At 39.9% G+C, this 17,188-nt stretch overlaps 1 protein-coding gene across 2 annotated transcripts in view; it reads left to right on the top strand.

Annotated features, from left to right (window-relative positions):
* TEAD1 (TEA domain transcription factor 1) overlaps positions 1-17,188 on the top strand; it is a 192,050-nt gene that overhangs the window by 87,503 nt on the left and 87,359 nt on the right. The window contains exons 2-3 of one of the 2 annotated variants that reach the window (XM_054970616.1): positions 4,743-4,807; positions 15,482-15,544. In XM_054970616.1, coding sequence (XP_054826591.1) covers positions 4,743-4,807; positions 15,482-15,544 — 128 coding nt within the window. Of the gene's footprint in view, positions 1-4,742; positions 4,808-15,481; positions 15,545-15,575; positions 15,697-17,188 lie in introns of those variants that run through there. The other variant, XM_054970617.1, reaches the window with a different exon arrangement.

Genomic DNA, 17,188 nt, shown 5'->3' with positions numbered 1-17,188 from the left:
AGCAAAAACGCTTGTGCATTTTGTACTTGAAAAACTAGGAATATGAACCTGTCCAGTTCTAACAAAGAATTGTTACATTTTTGGAGTTGTTTCTGTTTCAGATTTATAATACTAATAATAGAATACAAGTATTGTGTTGGTCTCTTGCTTCTCATCCTAGATAATCTACAAAAGGCAGATTTTTTTGCTGTGGATTTTGCCATAGGCACACAGCAAATGATACTTTGAACAAGTTTTTCTGGATGTATATATAAATGTAAGTTGTCCAGTTCATACAATTACCCTGGTAGTTGTTGTCTTTTAGTGTATTTACACCTGTAACATTTGGCTTATGAATGATTTCACAATATTGTCAAACTCAACAGTGGTTTAGGAAAAAAACTCCAATGAAGTCAGGACAAATACCAGAAGTAAAAGTGTGTTTGAGATCAAGTAATACCAGAAGTAAAAGATGAGATCAAGTAGGGAACTCCAACAGAACAGGGAACTCCAGTAGAAGTGCAAATATGGCAGAAAACCGAAAACAATATGTTAGAGGAATATTGCTGATTGAACTGTGCAGGATCAACACCCAATATTTTTCCAGCGATGTTAAACCTCTTGTAGCTGCTAAATTGGATTTGCAGCTGAATGAAGTATCAGCTGCTGCCGGACAAGCCCATAAAGGCAGGATGGCTGGCCTTTTGTAGGCAGGGCTTAAAGGACGATTGATATGTTTTAGCACTTTTAGGATTATTGTGATTAAGAGGAAACCACTCTGAATGATAGGGAAAAGGGTGTAAAAATACACAGTCCGCAGCTGGTAAGCAGCATGTGTTTGCTATGAGGGGAGGTCATGACTAGTTTAGCCTGCTGGTTCTAGTGTTGATTGACAGATGAGAAAACTTGATATTATGAACCAGGGAATTGCCTTAAAAGGCTATACTTGGGAGGGTTTGGGCAGTAAATTTATCATTGTACGGTAATGTAGTTACAAGAGCTCTGGGATATCTGTCTTGAAATCAAAATTATAACTGCATGTTTCTATAAAATCCTGTAATAAGGCAAAAAAATCTAAACCCACAGACAGATCTATGAAAGTATTTAAATATTGGCTTCATTGTCATCTTGATAACAATTTTTTTTTGAAGTAACCAAGGTCTTTATATGAAGTCTATTTATTAAGATATAGTAGATCAAAATACTAGTTAGATGGAAATTAAGTGTGCTTAACTTGTAAATGGTTAGGCGTCTGGCAATGCTGAAAAAAATTGTATATGTGATTTATGCAAGAGACAGCCTTGCAGTAGAAAAGCTGCTTTATTTTTTATTAAACACCTGCCTTAGAAACATGAGTGTTTTGTATCTGCTCTCTTTCTCGCTGAGTTCTTTCATTCCCTCATTTGGAATTGTAGCTCGTTGACTGTTTTTTTTTTTTTTAAAAAGCCATTTGAATCCTTGCAAATGTGCATTTAAATGGTTGAATCTCCTTTTTTTTTTTAAAAAAAAAGGGGGGTACCGCTTTTAAAATTTGAGTTTAGCATACCACACAGGAAAGAACACAAGCTTGCCAAGTCCTGCTGAGCGTTTTTTCTAGCCTGTGAAAAGAATGAATTATTCAGCAGTAAGCATGCTTACAGCTGGCCATTTGGGAGCTTTGATGTGCGAATCAGGCGGTTGCATGAATGCCCTTATTGTCATGTTATGTGTACACAGTGTGTGAATTATTGAAAATAGTGAGGCCTGAGCCTCATCTGGTAGAGATTACAGTGCAGGCATGCTGGGTGAAGGTCTGTAATTGAAAATCCCCAGATGCTGTTTATTTGGCCTATGTCACATGACCTTCTGCAGTAAGCTTGTCTGAACAAAATGTTGCCTGGATAGGAAAGCCTTGCTCAATCCCCCACTCCACCCCCTTTTCCATAAGCCATTTCAAAATTCACTAAGAGGACCACTCTCAAAAATCAATATGGGGATGACTTAACACCTGCCTATAATATTTTTACAGATTTAAATAGATTCTTCTCAAGGCTTTTAAATATCTAGTGTCATACTTAGTGGTTGAAACTGTTTAATCAGTTGTTGACTTTTATCTGCAAAAGGTTTCTTGTTAGTTAATTTGGTTTTAAAAAATTGTCGTCCCCCCACCCCCCACTCTCTGTTCAGGAGGTGCCCTCCAGCACAAGACATGGAACTATGTTTATAATACAGCCTCATGTGACTGTGGCATTTTTAAGGGCCAAACACTTTCAGAAGTCACTGAGGCTGATTTAAAATGCCTTCTGTAAAGCTGCTTGCAAGGAATAGCCATTCAGATACCACCCATCCAACTACATGTATAACCTGAATTAAAAACTAACACTAACAATTGTGATTGGAGCGGAACTCCCCTGAATTAATTTGGAATTGAAGTTTATTCAAGATTTGATACTGTTTGCAAAGGCTTAGTATATTTCCAGAGGAAATGCAGGGCTTTCCTCAAGCATTACAGGTTAGAGATAAAGACTGATTTTAGTGTTATATTTTAATTAATCAGGTCTAGGAAAAAACCAAGTACCTAAACATTTGATAATAGAATTTGAAATGTTTACTACTTTGCTTCCAGACTTTGTGCATCTGAAAAAAGGAATGTTTGGTTGCTAGATATTGGCAAGATTTTTCAAAATCTGATTTCAACCATATATGAATGTGTATAAAACACACGTGTGTATAAAAATAAAGTATTTGCTTTATTATGACTTTTTCCTGGATTAAACGTTAATAGCAGACCAAAGCAAGGCCTTTGTTTTAAGTACTGGCTTGCTTGTTATTCCATTTGTTTGTTTGTAATATAATTCCATTGGACACTGAAATTGAAATAAAATGTAGTACACCCATTCAAGGCACAATTCATTCAATATCAAACCTGAATAGTAAAGAGTCCAGTAGCACCTTTAAAACTAACCAACTTTATTGTAGCATAAGCTTTTGGGAACCACAGCTCTCTTCGTCAGATGAAACCTGAATTTGACTCCTGTAACAGTCTTTAAGAGTGCTGGAAGCACTCTCGGTTATGCTTATATTACAGTATTTTCTTTCTTTTTCATAATGGAGGGTTACCATGCAGAGGGTATGAAAACCTGAACACATAATATGATAATCTGTGGTACCTGATACAAATAAAGTTGCCAATCTCCTGTACAGATTGGTCATGTCATATTTATAACAAAAATACGACAGCAGATAGATAATACCACGGGCCTTTGTTATCAATTTTACCTCTGTGAACAAATAACAGCACCCCTGGTAGGGAAGAGGAAACTTTAGGAAACCGCCAGGGAGCATAACATTCCTTCTCTCTATTTTATCCTCACAACAATGGTGGTAGGTTAGGCTGAAACATAGTGGCAGTACAAGTGAACTTCGTGGCAGAGCAGGTATTTGACACTTAGTATCCCCAAAGTCTAGAATTCTGTTGTGCTGTCTCTCTCTGGTAGAAGATCCACACACATATAGTACTGTATTTCAAAACAATGCAGTTGTTACCTGTACACCCACAACAGTTATTAACCTATATGCAATCCTGCTTTACCCATGCTTATCTTTCTTAGTCATTTTTAGGATGTTGGTGACATGCAAGTGACAATGAACCAACTTGGTTCCAATTTACAAAGATGTCCTAGCTTAGTTAAGGGGTTCCTTCTAAACTTGAGATCACTTTGCCATGATGCTCATGGCTATTTTAGGAAAGCAGAGTCATATCTAAGAAAATACAGTACCTTACCCCTGGCAAGGCTGGGTAAAGACATGGAGATCAGAACCTCAGACCTATTCCTTCCCTAGCTACCCTTGATTCCCATAACATAGGAGAGAAGTGAATTAATTAATTGAGGCGATTCTAAGTTTATTTGACAGACAGGATGAGAGATCTCTCATCCTCTGCCCACATCAGCTTAAGAGTCCACATGGTATAATACTTGATTTACAAGTTTGACTCATTGTTGCCGATTAGAAGCAATTGCAATTAAAAGAAAAGATAACTTTTTTTGCTCTTCTCCCACAAAACTAGATCTCAGATGCACTCATTGATGTTGATGGGCAAACCATTCAAGATGGACAAAATTTTTAATGCAATTAATTAAAGTGTAGAATTCACTGCCAGTGAATGTCATGGTAGCCATGAGTATAAATGACTAAAATAAATAAAGGGGGATCAGACAGATTAATGGAGGATAGGTCCATCATTGACTACTAGCCATGATGACTAAAAGAAACCAGAGACACTTCTGGGTATCGATGTGAATAGGATTCATCAGGGGAAGACCTTGGCTGCCCTGTTTGTAGGTCCTCCAGGGCAACTGGTTGGTCACTGTGTGAAACAGGATGCTGCAGTAGATGGCCCAGTGGTCTGATCCAGCAGGCGCTTTCTTAGGTATTGGCATTATAGTCCTGAAATGTATTGCCATTTTCCAACAGGCAGTTTATATTGGCTGCACAACAGTGCTGCATCTTGGAACTGCTCTTGAAGGAGAGTTGTCACTTGGTTTGGTCTCTGATGTTCTGTTTAAAATATGCATTTAAAATATTTTCCTTACAATCCCATTCAAAATTCTAGTTTCTTCATGTTATTGAGTTAGAAATTCAGGTTTGGGGGAAAGAATGGAAAATACATGAGATGTGAGATTATACAATATTTGGTCAGGGTTTCTCAATCATGCATTTTTAATATTCACATTTTTCTGAATTGCTGCTTTGGCCTTCATTGTAAATTCTTATTGTTTCAGGTAGGAATGAACTAATAGCCAGATACATCAAACTTAGAACGGGAAAGACACGGACCAGGAAACAGGTAAGACATTCTTTCAGGTGAAAAAAGTATGCATGTCGGTGAATGATACGATAGAGTTTTTGCTGCAGTGGCTGCATTTGCTTCTGTTTTTCAATGTTTTAAGTTTGCTTTAAAATACTGTTACTTGTTGCCATTCATCACTGCAGTGACAGTTAATCAAGCACACCATACACTTATAACTGTAAGTTGCTGTGTGGAAAAGTAGTCTGGAAACATTAACTTCTGAAATAAATAAATTACTGAATTGCAAATAAAAATTGGATTAGAAAACAGATCTTTGATCACACCTATTGTCTCTGAGAGTGTGCTCAGATCTCAGAGCATTGGTATACATGTATAAAGAAATGTGTTTTAAGGTAACTTTCTGAAGAATAAATTAGTTTCCTGTTCATGAGAAAGTGTTAACTTCATTAAGTGACGGAACAATAATAACTAATAATGTGCTTACACACCGCTCTTCTAAAATTAGTGCCCACTGATGAGGTATATTGAAAATTCTGAGGTTTTCCCCCCTTAATCCAGAGTTTTAAAACTAATTGTTTGGGAGTGTGAGTCTCTCTCTCTCTCTCTCTCTCTCTCTCTCTCTCTCTCTCTCTCTCTCTCTCTCTCTCTCTCTCTCTCACTCACTCACTCACTCACTCACTCACTCACTCTATGTGTGTGTGTGTGTGTGTGTGTGTGTGTGTGTGTGTGTGTGTGTGTGTGTGTGAGAGAGAGAGAGAGAGAGAGAGAGAGAGAGAGAGAGAGAGAGAGAGAGTCTTTAAAAAACTAAAGAACTGCATATACTGTTTTGTGATCTCTTCTGAATCTGTTGAGTGAGATTTTTATGATGCAGGAAAGTCCAAAATCTAAAAAAGGCAAAGCTTTGATATGCATTACAACTAGGTAAAAAACACAAGAATTGCCAAGAAAAAGGAATGGCTTAGAACTGTCTGGATGTCACTCATACTATTATCAGCTGGTTTGGTCTTATAATTCCATGATCAGAGTGCGTTCACAGAACCTATTTTTGAGCTTCCCTTTTGCCTAGCTGCCCACTGCCACCCCTGCCCCCAGAAAAGTCATCATTGAGAGTTAGAAGAACCTCTGCTACCCTTGTCTGAGGATGGATAATTCCTGCTGAGTTTCTCTGCTTTCTACAGTTCCTAGTGCTGCATGACATACTGTGCTAAAGCTTTCCCCAACTCTCAATGGGCAGTTCCTCTTGGAGGAAAGGATAACTGTATGCCAATAAGTGCTGCAAACTTGCTCCATTTTGCAGAAGATTGGACTGAAGTCCACAATGATATTTTTTTCATATCCTCACATGAATGAGACTCTATCCCTTGACCACTGAAATTGGTGGTGGACGTAGCTGAAGTTTTGCTACAGCGCTGATTAATTTGTACCCCTGGGTTCCATGATTCAGGAATTTTGAAAATCATCTCCATTAAAACTCAGTTTCCTGGTCATTCTTTAAAAAGTACCATGTTTAAAGGGCTGATTTAATGTTTGAATTTTAATGACATTGCTGCTTAGGTTTGAAGTGTTCAAAGATAACTTCAAAGACTTGTGGCTGAAAGAGAGGCATTTTATTGAACCTCACACCATTGCAGAATCCGGGACAGAGACTTCTATTGGGAACATCCCTGATTTTTCTATGATGCTTATAAATTGCTCACATGCCCAGAAACTCATTTTACAATTATGACTGTATAATTCTGACGTTTCACACCAACTGGACTCTGTTTCCAGTAAAAGTGGAAATCTTCCTGCAGTGGGGCCCTTAGGGTGGTTTAACAGATACCTTGCTGGATTGCACACTGTCTGTGGTAGGATTCAAAAGTTACAAAGATCTGTGACTTAGTGACGAGGCAGGTAAGCACTCTCCCCCAACAGTTTCAGATCACCATTAAACATACGCAATTGCGCATGGAAGTCTCAGCCATGCAAAGTTCTTTATACATTCCTGGAGTGAATTGTGGGTGCAATTTTAACTTCTACAGTCTACTCTGGAACTTTGGAGCAAAATGATATCATTTTTTTTTCCAATTAAAGTTATACTTACACTTCCATTGTTATTTTTCATTTGAAATGCCAGCTTACTCATACATTGCTGTCATGCATTTAATATTAATACGTTATGAGGAAGGATAAAGTTCCTACACTGGTGTGCTATGTCTTTTTTGTGGCATCATAATGCCGATTCAGCAAAAAGAGACTAGAGAGGGAAATGGCCCAGTGCCAGGGGCTCACCTACTCAGGCATTTATTTTCTGTTGGTAAAGGTCTTTGTTTGGCAGAAATCAGAGTACGATAGATTTTAAGAATGTGAGAAATTGAATGAAGCAGGAATAAAAAAAGTAGACAAGCAGCCCACACCTTAGTTTATGCTTCTGACTGTAATCAGATTATATTCTGATCATCAGCCTCTTCTCCTCCTCTTCCCCTCCCCCAATCCAATTTCTTCTAACTATGATTTTGTATGACCGGTGGTTACTTCAGAGTCAATATTTAAAAGTATAACTTATTAATCAAGATTTCTTTTCGTGTCAGTTCTTGGAGATCAGAACTTTACTTTCAAGCACCCTTTTTGAATGTATTACATCTATCAGTGTAATCCTAAACAGAGGTATACCAGTCTAAATTATTGAAATTAATGGGTTTAGACTGGAGTAACTCTTCTTAGGATTGTACTGTATATCTAGGGATTGTTGCTATGATATTTATGAAAACAATAGAATGGACAAACGTTGTGAAGCATTTGGAGGGTTTTTAGGATGTTTTCAGAAGAGACATTAGTTTCAGTTTTTCATGGCCACTCAGAGGAACAAGATTTTTTTAGTACACACACTGAGAATAAAAAAATGTTTCATATCCTTTCTGTCTCTTGCTGTCAGCTTTCAAATGTGATTTCTTGGAGAGATTAACCTAGGGGTTTTTTTTTTCTCCATGAGAGAATGAGGCTCCATTTGTTTGAATGAAATCCAATTAAGCCAGGATTGATAAGGCATCAAACCAAACCATGGTTAAGGAAGCTTAATTCAGATGTTTGAAATGACAGAACATTTTGCAGTTTGGTTTGTAGGTGGCAAGCAGCCAGACGTTCATTGTCAGTCTTCTGTGCTGTCCCACATAGGACTGCGCATGCACAGGCCTCCTGATTAGAAGTTTTTGTAGCTTTAAAGTTACTAGAGGGCGCCTGATGCCTCTCAGCACACTGGCGTGGCTGTTTTCCTGCCAAAACAGTCTATACCCAGGAGGCATGATGCCCTCAGTTTCTCTTTCGCCACTGGCAAGAGAGGTCCTGTAGCTTTGGTTGAGACTCCGAGAATCGGTGCATTTCCATTCTTCACCTAGGAAAAATAAGATCTTCATGAGTAATGGCTGAAAAAAACTTGTTTAAATGTTGCTCTAAATACAACGTGAAGATGATCAAGACTGATGGTCACTCTCTCTGCCTCCTCTGCTTAGGCGAGGAGCATAATACCCAAACGTGCAAGGTCTACCAGGACTTTACACCAAAAGCGCATGCAGAACAGGCCACTTGACTGAAGGCAGCCCTTTGGGAGAACATGCTCATGGTATCATGTCCAGAAGCGAAAGCATTCAAGTAGAAACCCTCCAATGATGCTGCGGAGCAACCGGATCCGACCCTGACTCCGGCAAATCAGACGGCACCATCGGAACTGACAACATCTCGGATCCGACCTCCCTCCATCTCCTGTGAGACATTGAGTTTGTCGGACTCCATCTGGATCCGAAAATGACACTTGGAACTGAGGTCACCTACGCGTTCGGATCCATCTACATCCTGGATCCGATGATCAAAGTTGAGAGACTCGATTTCATCAATGGTGCCGACACTTCCACCAACTAAAGTACAACATTCGGAGCCAACAGCCATTGAGCTTACCAAGCCAACTCTGACAGAACCACCAAAGAAGAAATGGGCTAAGACAAAGCATTTGTTGACCCTTGCAAAGCTAAGGTGCTGAGGGAACGGCACTCCTCTAATGTGGAGATCCTGGAACCACCAAGGACTCCATCAGCCAGATCCAGATCCCGCTCAACTATCTCATCTGAGGAAGAGGTGGAAATTCTAAGAGCCTGGACAACTCGAAGGAGCTGCCACTCCACTCACTCAGAGTGACGCTACTCGCACAAGTGCTCTCCATGGTACCACCAACAGGTGCCAATGCACTACAGAGTGGTCATAGGTGAACTGTTCCATATGGAGTCAGTTTTTTCTCACAAATCCTATGAGGAATTAGTGAGATGACCACACTCTATCCAGGAGTCAGTGATGACCTTTCAGCTCCAAGAGCCAGAATCTAGAATGTATGGAGGGGAAACTAGTCCAAGTGGACCTTCTGACTCGTTCCCAGACAAGACCTTAGTTGAGCCTGGTGAAGTTTCGCCCACTGACAACTTCCGGTCCCATTCAGAGCAACTTTTGGGGATGGCTAAGGCTCTGGAAATTGATATTACGTCCACGGACTCCAAACCCAAAGACAAGATACTACAGCACCTGTATTCAGGAACTACCTCTAGTGTGACTTTTCCTGTTATTGAAGTATGTTGAACTGATGAACTCATTGTGTGAGAAACCAACCATTAACACATCCACAACAAAGAAAGCTGAAGCACTGTATAAGACTAAGGATGATTCCTGCCCATTTATTTCATTACACCCTCCCCCCTCCTCTTTAGTAACTGACGAGAAGCAGTTGAAGCAACGCCAGGGGTTATATGCTGTGCCTTCAGACAAGGAGGGGAGGAAATTAGACCGCATCGATAGAAAAATCTACTCCTCAGCTGCACTTGGAATAAAGATTGCCATGATGGGTATTTATCCAATTTTCCTGTGGAATAAGGCAGCTGCCTCCACAAAAGACTACCAGAGGACCAAAAGCCCGTAGCAAAGGTCATCAGGGAGGAATCTCTGCGCCTAGCTAGGCACCAGATCAATGCAGGCAGGAATACAGTGGATGCTGCAACCAGAGCGTTGACATCAGCCATAGTCTTATGGAGGCATGCGTGGCTGAGGTCCACAGCCCTACCACTAGAGACTCGGAATAAAGTTGAGGATCTTCCCTTTGAGAGCAAATCACTGTTTTCTGAAAAGACAGATGACTACCTCTCACAGAAACAAAAGGATTGGCAGACTGCTAGGTCTTATGGAGTCCTCCCATTGACTCAGCAAGGACCTAGCAATCCACAGTTTAGGCAGCAGTACTGCAGAGGAACACAATATCTATACCAGCCTTATCAGAGCTACGTGTATTCTCAAAGCAGTCCCTACCAGGCCTACCATGCTGGCCAAGGGAGCTTCTCAAAAAGGAAGCCACCACACAGGCCCAGACATGGCTCCCAGTCCCAGTCCTAGCAAGGAGCAGCAGCATTGTCAGAAACAGTTCTGACTAGAGCAGGACAGTAAACCACCATTTGGCAACAGACTCAGTGCTTATTATTCAGCTTGGTGTTCAATCACCTCAGATGTGTGTGTGCTTGATATAGTTAAGTTTGGTTTGCATTTTCCTGGTAACATCGATGACATTCCTCAACCCGAGTTGCTAGAGGAACTAAAGGTGCTTATAGACAAAGGAGCTGTCCAGCAGGTGTCCTACAATGACAAACAGCTTGGATTTTATTCCAAATTCTTCCTAGTAGAGAAGGATGGGGGGGGGGGTTTTAGACCCATACGGGATCTAAGGAATCTTAATAAATTTATCAAACTACAAAAGGTTAGAATGACCACATTAAATGTGGTAATAACTCTACTGCCCCCCCCGTACGCTTGGTTCACAGTAATTGATTTGAAAGATGCATATTTTCACATTTCTATTCACGCCTCTCACAGGAGGTATCTGAGGTTTATCTGCACAGAGAAGATATACCAGTACCAGGTGCTTCCCTTTGGGCTGTCCCATGGCCCCTAGGGTATTCACCAAATGTATGGCAGTGGTCATTGCCTACCTTAGGTTGGTCTCTATATTCACATTTAGATGATTGGCTGATTTCAGCACATTCAGAAGGAGATCTACACAAACAGGTTGACTTAACATTGCATACCTGCACAGAATTGGGCCTAATCATAAACCACAAGAAATCCAAGGTGATTCCTATGGAAAAAGATGCAATTCATAGGTGCCATTTTAGATGCCTTGCTTAACAGAGCATTCTTACCCACAGAATGGGCTCAGAAGCTAAAAGGTATGGTCAGGATGTTCCTGTGACACAATCTGCTAGAAGGATACAAACATTACTGGGCCTTATGGTCTCCACTACAGCTGTAATCCCACTAGCCAAGTTATGCGCCTTACAGCCCATGGTACTTGGGCAGAGGATGAACTACCACTACATATTAACACGCTCAAACCAACAGCAATACATTATGCCTTAATCTCTTTCTCAGATGTGATCAAGGGCAAGAATGTAAAAATGCTGACAGACAACTGTACAGCTATGTTTCATATGAACAAACAAGGGGAAACAACATCCCAGTCCTTGTGCCTAGAAGCCATAACATTATAGGAATGGGTGGTCAAGCACGGTGTCCACTTGCAAGCAGTGCACATACCTAGGAAAACATCATTGCAGACAGACTAAGCAGGATCAGTGCAAACACACATGAGTGGTTTATCAGGGGCTGTTACATCAGACCCGTATTCCAAGAGTGGGGCCCTCCAGAGAGAGACTTACTTGCCACAAAGGAAAACAAGAAAGCACCGTTGTTTTGTTCCAGGGGAGGCCTAGAGCTGAGCTCGCTGGGGGACGCCTTCCAGATCACCTGTTCGGAAAGTCTCTTCTATGCTTTCCCACTAATTCCTTTAATCTCAAGAATGATAAGCAAGATGCAGGCAGAAGGGATGAAGGCAATAGCAGTGACACCCTTCTGGCCAAGACTACTATGGTTTCATCAGTTGTACCAGTTGACAAACCAGACCTTTTGCCACCTACCCAGAGAACCAGACCTGATAGTGTGGCAAGGGGTGTTCCAGCATGCAGTAGACAAACTGACAGCATGGCTGCTGAACCCATAGGGTGCCTCTCTACAGGGGTGGCAGAGGTTATACCTAATGCCAAGAGATTATCTACAAGTAGGTAATGCATACAAATGGACAAAGTTTGTGACTTGGGAATGGAAAGAGGGATCACCTCAGTTAGTTGCCCCCTGACTGAAGTACCAGATTTCCTTTTAGAGCTGAAGAATATGGGACTTTCTCTTTCATCAGTGAAAGTCTACCTAGCAGCTATATTGGCATTTTACATGCCAATTGACAAAAAGACAGTGTTCTCACACTACACATCAAAACTTTTTCTAAAGGGTCTAAGGAACATGTTCCTTCCAACTGGGGGGATAGTGCCACAATAGTCATTGCAACTAAATTAAAGACCTTTGAACCCCTAGCCACCTGTCACCTAAGAGCACTGACGTTGAAGGTAGCTATGCCAATAGCAATAACTTTGGCTAAAAGGGTTAATGAGTTGGCAGCCCATTGCATAGACCAACCATTCCTCAAAATATATGCAGAAAAAGTAGTCCTTAGATCAAAATTGCAATTTTTACCTAAAATAGTGTCAAAGTTTCATGTGACAGAAAATTTCACTGACAGTTTTCTTCCCAAACTTTTCAGGCAAGGCAGAAAGGTCCCTTCATACACTAGACATGAGGAGGGTGATATTGTTTTAAATAAAACTGTCTATTCATCCTAAAGTATCTTGTATGGTCTAAATAGACCATACAAGATACTTTAGGATAAATAGACAGTTATTTGTCTGCTATGCAGGATCCAAAAAAAGGAAAAGAGCAAGCGCAGAGTCCATTTCACGATGGGTAATACAGGCTATGAAGCTATGCTATATGAATGCCAACTTACCTTGTCCACTAGAAGTACATGCACTTTCTACTAGGTTCCAGGTGATGTCAACAGCACTCCTGAAAGGAGTCCCTCTACAGTACATTTGCAAAGCAGTGACCTGGTCGTCATCGGACACTTTTGTAAGGCATTATGCCCTGGATGTCCTTGACAGGAGAGAGACAGCAGTGGATACAACTGTACTGCAATCAATATTTAACTGAAGAGCAAGTTCCACCACCCAGGTAAGAAGCTTGTTAAACTCCCATGTGGGACTGCACAGAAGACCAACAATGAAAACAATAGTTTCTATTGTTAATTGAAGTCTTCTGTGCAGGCACACATACCCTCCCTCCTTCCATACTGTATGCTCTTCATACTGAGGAGTGGGGCGGTGAAAGAGTTGCTGAGGGCAAAGGGCGCTGTGCCTCCCAGTTATAGGCTGTTTCGCCCTGTGCACAGAAGACCCCAATGAACAACAGTTACAGGTACAGTACATTTGCAAAGCAGTGACCTGGTCGTCATCGGACACTTTTGTAAGGCATTATGCCCTGGATGTCCTTGACAGGAGAGAGACAGCAGTGGATACAACTGTACTGCAATCAATATTTAACTGAAGAGCAAGTTCCACCACCCAGGTAAGAAGCTTGTTAAACTCCCATGTGGGACTGCACAGAAGACCAACAATGAAAACAATAGTTTCTATTGTTAATTGAAGTCTTAGTCTATTGTTAATTGAAGACTTTAAAGCTACAAAAAACCTCCAGTCAGCAGGCCTGCGCATGCACAGTTCCATGTGTATCTGCACAGAAGACCCCAATGAACAACAGTTACAGGTACAGTACATTTGCAAAGCAGTGACCTGGTCGTCATCGGACACTTTTGTAAGGCATTATGCCCTGGATGTCCTTGACAGGAGAGAGACAGCAGTGGATACAACTGTACTGCAATCAATATTTAACTGAAGAGCAAGTTCCACCACCCAGGTAAGAAGCTTGTTAAACTCCCATGTGGGACTGCACAGAAGACCAACAATGAAAACAATAGTTTCTATTGTTAATTGAAGTCTTCTGTGCAGGCACACATACCCTCCCTCCTTCCATACTGTATGCTCTTCATACTGAGGAGTGGGGCGGTGAAAGAGTTGCTGAGGGCAAAGGGCGCTGTGCCTCCCAGTTATAGGCTGTTTCGCCCTGTGCACTGGGAGGCGTCGAGTGCCATCTAGAGACTTTAAAGCTACAAAAAACCTCCAGTCAGCAGGCCTGCGCATGCACAGTTCCATGTGTATCTGCACAGAAGACCCCAATGAACAACAGTTACAGGTGAGTGCAACCCTGTTTTACAGTTTGTAGCAGATTTTAAAACCATAGTTTGAGCTAACTAAAATTTTTTCATAATACCTGAATTTACAAATCATAGTGCCCAAAGGTTTTCTCCAGAGGCCCTTTTATCTACCGAAAAGATGGAAAACTAAAAAAAACCATGCTTACCTTCCTCACATGTTTTGATGTGATGTCTGAAGAGACAAACAGTGCAATTGCCCCTACTGTGGAACAAATACCAATTCTGTTAATGTCTTTCTTTTTTGCAAGTTGTTCTATAGACTTACTACTAGAGATTTTAATTTTCGATTCCATTTTAGACATGAGACAATTGTTAAACCTGTAGATTTTTCTTTCTAGAAATTTAGATGTATATTTGTGATTGGAGTGCTGTTCTGCATTATTAATAGTTAAAATTACAACGAGTATAGAAGATTGCTAGTTGAATGGCTGTATTTCTCAATTTCATTTAACTTTGCCACAACGCACTGAAAAAATAGCTTATACTATTTGATGTTAAGGCATTACTAGAAGTTTGATCCTTGTGAGTTGGAACTGTTTTTGAATGACTTGTGTAATTATATAAAGAGTGCTCACTGTTGTGTAATTTGCAATATTGTGTTTCTCTCTAGCTGTCGAACTCTCAGACTTGACCTAGGGAATTTTGAGTTCAGTGTTCACACTGCAGTAAAGATAACAGGATGCTCTGGGGTCAATTGAAGTGTTTCTCACCCTAACCTGTGTTGCAGTGTTGTTATAAAGGAGTTGAGATGCTCCCCATGTATGCCACTGAAGAAATGGCAGGGTTCAAATATGATAAAATGTGATGTAGTGACTATTTTCTTTAATTCTTTGTGGTGCTGTCTAATTATGTGACTGTGTTGACTTTTTGGAATAATTTTTCTCTTTTTCTCTTTAGTATAGTATGAAATAATATTGAATCCATGATGTAGACAAAAATAACTCTCAGCCTCTTTATGATAATGGCTTTGGTGTTCTCTCAAGAACTATGAGAAATCTTGTGTTACTTCTTCAGCTGAACTTGGAGCTATGGAGAAAGTCAACAATATGACTTTTGCCAAATCATGTTTATGTTTTAATTTAATGTGTTGTTGCTTGGTACTAAATTTTCTTTTGTTCAGTTGGAAAAACTATAACTTCTTTATTGCAAATACAGTAGTCATTCCCCCCCATATAAGAAAAGAGCATATAATCCTTATATAACTCCAGGCAGCATCCCAGTTTCACTCTGATAGAAACAAAAATTAAGTAATGTAGTTTTTTTTCTTTATAATCATGTCACTGCAGTGATGATCAATATTTGGTCCAGTTCTGTGCTAAATAGCTGAGAATGTGGTCTTTTAACAGCAAATCTTACTAAAGATGCAAATACCCCACCCCCACTTTTATTTTTTAATTAAAAGATAATTTGTATTTGATTTTTGTGTGTTTCTTTTGTGTTTTTCTTTCTTTTTTGTTCTCTTTTTTATTTTATAACTCTGAACAATGTAGGTGTCTAGTCACATACAGGTCTTAGCAAGGAAGAAAGTTCGAGAAATTCAAGCCGCCATTAAGGTACGTTTGGCTTGCCCAGTTGTAGGGGGCTTTTCATCTCCATGGTTACAGGCTTTTCCTTTGTTTCCCTCCCTTCCCCTACCCTGCAGGTGTCTAGTCACATTCAGGTTCTTGCCAGAAGGAAATCTCGTGATTTTCATTCCAAGCTAAAGGTATGCGCTTTTCTGCTTTTGGGCTTGTGGTTGCTATGCATTTCACTTCCTGTTTTCCCTGGTGATTGGTGGATGCCTGGTGCTGTGATTCTTGTAACCTAGTTTCCTTGCATGTGGTAGCTGTTTGCACTTCTTATCTTTATCTGTGTCTCTCTTGATTTCTGCACTAGCGTCTGTATTAAAAATATTTTAACACTCTTCAAAATATAATTTGCTATGTAGATACATACTCAACAGAAAATCATGTGGTTCTTTTTTTTTAAGGTAGACTTTTAAAAAATCTAATGCTTAATATGATGTAGCTAAAAGGAATTTTTTGTATTATACATAGAAACAGAGTTCCAGCGAATGAAATGTGGATATATATTTTTTATTATTTAAATTTTTGAAAACTTCAGTTTTTTTTTAAAGTAAGGGTTTTTTTTTTATAAGCATTGGATTTCTACCTGTTGCCTCCCACTTAAAAACATTTGCCTGTGATTTCCACAGTCCTTCCAACACCATTTTAACAAATCTGCTTTTTATGAATCACTCTACCCACCCCCAGTAAACTATTTATTCCTTCCTGGGTGAAGCACTTCCAAGGCCCTTTGGCTACCTAGTATGTGAGCATGTTGAAATCAATGGGGCGAAAGTGCTTCACTTTTACTGAGTTATTTTATCTTAGGAGTATTTTAAATAGTGCCTCCTAGGGAAGTTATTCATTGCCTCATTTTTTTAAAAAAGGACTATAGATTTCATTTTTCTTTTCCATTTTCTGAGGATACACGTATTTCTAACATAAGCAAGAATCAGAAGGAAATAATGTTTTTCAAATTTCAATCTTGTAATATTTACAAGAAAAATGCTTAGAAGTGCTATAAAGTTAAGTGTTGATTTTTTTTTCTTTTTAAAAAATTTCTAGTAAAACCCTAGCAACCTGGATATCCTCAAAAATTCTTCTCTCTCTTTTTTTTTTGCTGAGTACTTTTAAAAAAAATATATGAGAACAAATATATTTTCAAATGAGCTGAAAGCAAAACGTTGTAGGAAGCAATTACGCTGCCTTACAGAGTAAACTGTATGGATGCTGTTTGCCACAATCCCAGAACTGCAGTATGTAAATAACAGGCTGGCTTTGTCACTGTCCTACTTGTCAGGAGCTTTTGGTTTTCAATATGCTGTGGGGCAGCATGCTGGCAAGCTTGTATGGCTGTTGGTGGCTGGCTTTTGAGCTGCACTGGCTGAGCAGTCGGGGTTGGGGGAGAAGTACTAAGATAACTTAAACATACTGCTTTTTAACCCAGGGTGCAACAATACAGAAGGCTGTAGCATTTCAGACTAAAACCACCCAATCCTGATGGCTAAAATTAGGTACCGAGGCTCATTTTAGAAATCTAAGCAATGTACTGACTCCATGCATGTGCCTAATGAATGCTGGGCACCTGCAGCCTCTTTTGTGGGAATAAATTCATGAATTTGTTAGGAGGGACTACTTCCATAAATTTCTATC

The sequence above is a fragment of the Eublepharis macularius genome, chromosome 2 (assembly GCF_028583425.1).
Source record: "Eublepharis macularius isolate TG4126 chromosome 2, MPM_Emac_v1.0, whole genome shotgun sequence".
In the NCBI taxonomy this organism is placed as follows: Eukaryota; Metazoa; Chordata; class Lepidosauria; order Squamata; family Eublepharidae; genus Eublepharis; species Eublepharis macularius.
Note: the sequence above shows the minus strand (reverse complement) of the source record. Positions and strands in the feature narration are given on the sequence as shown.